Source organism: Drosophila obscura, unplaced genomic scaffold (genome assembly GCF_018151105.1).
Source record: "Drosophila obscura isolate BZ-5 IFL unplaced genomic scaffold, ASM1815110v1 contig_181, whole genome shotgun sequence".
Lineage (NCBI taxonomy): Eukaryota > Metazoa > Arthropoda > Insecta > Diptera > Drosophilidae > Drosophila > Drosophila obscura.
In genome coordinates this window covers 1,161,813-1,166,408 of record NW_024542769.1, presented here as the reverse complement: position 1 = coordinate 1,166,408, position 4,596 = coordinate 1,161,813, and the positions used below count along the sequence as shown (strand labels likewise).

General features: G+C 50.8%; 1 protein-coding gene across 1 annotated transcript; it reads right to left on the bottom strand.

Moving 5' to 3' along the window:
- Positions 1–322: 322 nt before the first annotated feature.
- On the bottom strand, positions 323–3,518 carry LOC111067767 (zygotic gap protein knirps). Its single transcript, XM_041592550.1, has 5 exons — positions 3,170–3,518; positions 2,183–2,260; positions 1,168–2,015; positions 1,029–1,107; positions 323–995 (listed from the first exon to the last, which is right to left on the bottom strand). The coding sequence occupies exons 2-5, from the start codon at positions 2,258–2,260 to the stop codon at positions 594–596; spliced, it is 1,407 nt and encodes a 468-aa protein (XP_041448484.1). The 5' UTR covers positions 3,170–3,518; the 3' UTR covers positions 323–593.
- Positions 3,519–4,596: the final 1,078 nt, after the last annotated feature.

Genomic DNA, 4,596 nt, shown 5'->3' with positions numbered 1-4,596 from the left:
ATTAAGAACGAACCTTAGACATGACAATTTTCTATGTACAATAGCATTTTGATGGTGAGGTGAGGTGTGGCTGGGGTGGGGTGGGGTGGGACTTTCTCACTACTTCTCTCAATTTCTTTTTTTTTGGAATGGATGATACTTATATAGATCCTAGACATCCTCTTAGATACAATTCAAAATAAAGATACATTATATACAATTTCTTTTTTGTTGTTTGTTGGTGGAGGGGGGGATTGGGGAAACCTTTGCTCTGGCTGTAAAAATAATTTTTGGATTTGAGCTCTCAATAGGTGTACGAGTACGAGTACGTGTCTGCGTGTGCGTGTGCGTGTGTGTGTGTGTGAGTGTGAGTGAGAGTGCGATGCAACTATCTGGCCATCTCTTTCCAGCAAACCAGTCTATCGCCATCTCTGTCTCGCTGGCGCTCCATCTCCCTCGCTCTGTCTCGTGTGCGAGTGAGGCCCGCACATGAAATTAACATTTAACAACAAAAATACACTAAAAAAATCAACAACAAGTGATGGAGGGTGGACGGTGGGCGGAGGGAGGGATGAGAGGGAACTGGGGCTCCTCCCACCGCTCCAACGATCCGCTTAGACGCACACAAAGATACCCCGCATCGCACTGGCCGCATTGTGGGCCACCGCAAAACCGCTGCGTGCCGCCGCTGTGGCTGCCCCAAAGGGAGACGACACCACCGCCTCCTGGCCGCCGCCGCCGCTCAGCTTCTGCCGCTTGATGGCCTCGTGTTCGGAGGAGGAGGAGGAGGAGGACGAGGAGGTGTGGGTGGTGATGGAGCTGCTGCTGCTGCTGGCGGTGCTGCACTCGGCCTCCAGCTGATAGAACTTGCGACGCGGCGCCTGCTCCTGCTCGTCCTGCAGGCTGCAGGCATCGCTGTCATTGAAGCTGTGCACGGAGCTGCGCGACGTCTTCATGCTGAGGTCCATGGGTCCATCCTGGGCAGCTGTCGAAGCGGACTGCTGCTGCTGCTGCTCCTGCTGCTGCTGCTGCTGCTGCTGATGGTGCACTGTGGTCTCTCCGCCGATCGAGCAGACGGAGACGGGCGACAGGGATTGCATTTTGGCGGCAAAGCTGAGGGGGCTGCTGCTCTGCGACTTGGCCATGGGAATGGGGCTGGAGTGGTGCGACGAGGAGTGGCTCACGGGCAGCTGGGTGGTGGTGGGCGTGGCCCGGATGGCGATGGGGTGGTGCATCAGCGGCGTCGTCGTCGTCTGGCTGTGATGGCTATGCTGGCTATGGTGGCTGTGGTGGCTGTGCACGGACTGGACATCCTCCTCCTGCAGGCACACATCGATGGGCGTCTGAGGGCGGGCTGGGGGCGAGGGCACAGCCGCCACGCTGGGCGGTGTATAGCGGCTCTGCGACTCCACCGATCCGGCCGAGTCGACGCTCTGGCGGTGCTTGTACATCTCCTGGCGGTAGGCGGCGTCCGCGGCCGCTGCAGCCGCCGCACTGGCATGGTAGCCGGGGAAGAGCAGGTGCGGGGGCAGCTGGAAGGCCGACTGGGGGGTGGCCATCATGCTGAAGAAGGGCAGGGCTGCTGCAGCGGCGGCATCGGCGGGATGGCGGGCGCCGAACGGTTCGGCCAGGTAGCTGGGATACCCGAGGAGGGGCATGTGTGGGTGGCGCTGCTGCTGCTGCTGTTGGGCCTGCTGCTGCTGGTGCTGGTGGTGCAGATGGGCGGCGGCTGCGGCCATGTCCCCGAATCCGGGGGTGTGTGGGGAGCCGACCGGCGAGGAGGTAACTCCGCCGGCGGACTGTGCCTTGCCGGCGGCAGCGGCGGCCTGTTCGTGCTCCTGCAGCAGGCAGTGGATCTTGAACCAGTTGGAGCGGCGGCCGTACCGCGAGCCGCCCTTGGACATGCCCACATTGTAGCACTTGCGGAGGCGGCACGCCTTGCAGGTGGTGCGATTCTTCTTGTCAATGATGCACTTGCCGTCGTTCTTGCACTCGCTGATGGTGCTGATGTTGTTGTACGATCGGCCAAAGAATGACTGCAAAGGCAGGAAGGAGATGAGGTAGATATTCGGTTAGTTGTGGCATCGATAAAGAGTTGGGCAGTGGCAGTGCCAGGGCCTGGGCAAGGCAGGAGTATGCAATTCCATTCCCTTTTCCCATTCATTCATTCACTTTTTCACTTTTTCATTCGATAGAAACTTACCTTGCAGCCCTCGCAGGTGAAGGCGCCAAAATGGAAGCCCGCTGCCGGTTCGCCGCACACTTTGCATGTCTGGTTCATCTGTAATTAGTAGAGAGAGAGAGAGTCCATCGTTAGTAAGGGTTTAATCCACTGGTAATCCATTGAGTTGTTGTCGCACTGCTCTGAACACTAACCAAATTGAACACCATCTTGCCAGGGGTTGTTCGTTCTCGTTAAATCTTCGCTTATTTTTGTTCTCTGAGAGATTGCTCACTGCTGCTGCTGCTGCTCTGTCGCGATCTGTTCGTTTGGGACGCTGCTAAGCAACTGATGCTGGTTCGTCACGGCCCAGGACATTTATAGTACAGAAAAGAATCTCTCTCCGCCACGATCCTCGAAGGCATCCGAATGGCTTTTTTTTACGACAGGCAAAAAACTTAAGCTGCCGGATTATGCAACCCTACTATGCGTTCATTTTTCAGAGTTTCGTTTTTTCGCGCTGTCCAGTCATAAAACTCAGGTAGCAATTTTGCCCTCCTCCCTCTCAGTGTGTACTGTTTTTTTGTTGTTTTCTATTTTTTTTTTATAGATGAAGTCATTACGCGGCACGGCAGTACGGGGCCCTGTGCAATTTCCATTACATTTCCCTTAAAAAATGCAGCAGTCGCAGTCCCGTCCAGACCTTGACGTCTGGCCATAAAAACACATTTCGCGAGTCAACAAAAAGAAAGAAACAAAAAAAAAAACGAAGATAAACCGAAAATATGAAAATTCTGTTCTGTGTGCCACAAAAAAAAAAAAACAAAATAGAAGGAAAGATGGAAATGTTTTTCGCGCGAAACTGTAAAAAATCAAAGTAGTGCAGGAGATCATAAAAATTTGCTGTGCCGACGGGCGCGACCCAAAAAAAAAAAACGTGAATTGACTTTGCTCGCTATCTCCCTCTACGGCTATCTATGCGCTCTCGCTCTTTCATTCCCAAAAGATCTGCGAACTGTGAAAACTTACCTTTATTTTGTTGTTGTGTTGTGGGTTTTTATTTTGGCTTTGGAACTTGTGTCTTTTTTTTGTGTATGACTTTTTAATTGCACGCGTGGATGCAGCAGCACTTTTTCCACTTTTTTTGCACTTAGTTTTTCGTTTGATTTCGATTTTGGCTTAGCACTTTGTCGATGGTGGTGTTCAGTCTCTTTCCGCTGATCTGATCTTGACGCTTGCGACACACACGATATTCGATGATATTCGAGAGGCACTCCACTACGTAACGCGCTCTGGTCTCTGGTCTACTCTTTCGGTCTGTAGTATCACTGTAACTGACTCTTCGGGCCACTAGCTGCGACTGATTTCTGGCTTAAACCCGTCTCTGGCATGAAGCATTTCTGTGTGTCGTGTCGCCCCGTACTGGCCCAAACTCTTCAGCCTTATGTACACGCACACCTTGATAAATCACGATCGCACAACCACCACAACACCACAGCACAGCAAAGCGGGAGATCGAGAGCGGAACATCCGGAGAGCAATCGAAACACACACACACACTCACACACGCAGTCATGCCTCTGGTCGATTGAGTGGAATGTTAAGCCGCTGTTAGGCCACTGTTACGGCTCTGCTGTTAGTTGCCCTGTGAATGAATCTCTCTCTCTCTCTCTCTGCTCTCGCTCTCTCTGTCTGCTGGTGGGGAGCGAGCTCTATTTGCATTGCTCTGATATTATTCGTTATTCGGTTATTTATTAAAGAGACACTCCACTTCCACTCGCCTGCTATAAGGGCGGCTGGAATTGTATCTCTCGCACACTCACACTCACTCACACTCACACTCTCAAATGCTATTGACTTCATTTTTAACATGGGGCGGAGCCTTTACGATCGCTCTGAAAATCGAAATGGTTGGAGGAGGTTTGTGGAGTTTGGAGCTTAACAAATTTCATGGATAGGAAGCTCCGTCGGTTAATCGGAGGGTGGGGGTTTTGCTTGAAGGCAGCTAGGATTTTATATTCTTATATTCTACTGAATAAAATCTATATAAATTGCCCATCGGAACCGCTTGCCTCATAATTCATTCAATATAATCTCAATATATCTTTCCAGTGCAACACTAAATACGGGAACTTGGAATTTACTTGGCAGATATTTCCCCAAATTCATTGGGGGAATATATACTTTATTTATTATGAATTTCCCATATGATTCATCTACGTCTCTGCTTTAATTACACATTTTTCCCCCCACTTAAAATACGTAATAAACTCTTAATAACATTCTAATTCCATATTTGACCACAACTGAAGTCACTTTGCAGCTTCACTTCCTATTTTCTGCATACAAAAGAGCCTTATGGCTGCACTTAACTCTTTTTATGAGAGCCAAAAAGGAAGTTAAGGGCTACCTGTTCCAGCTACCACACACACATCAACCTAACCCTTTTATGAAGC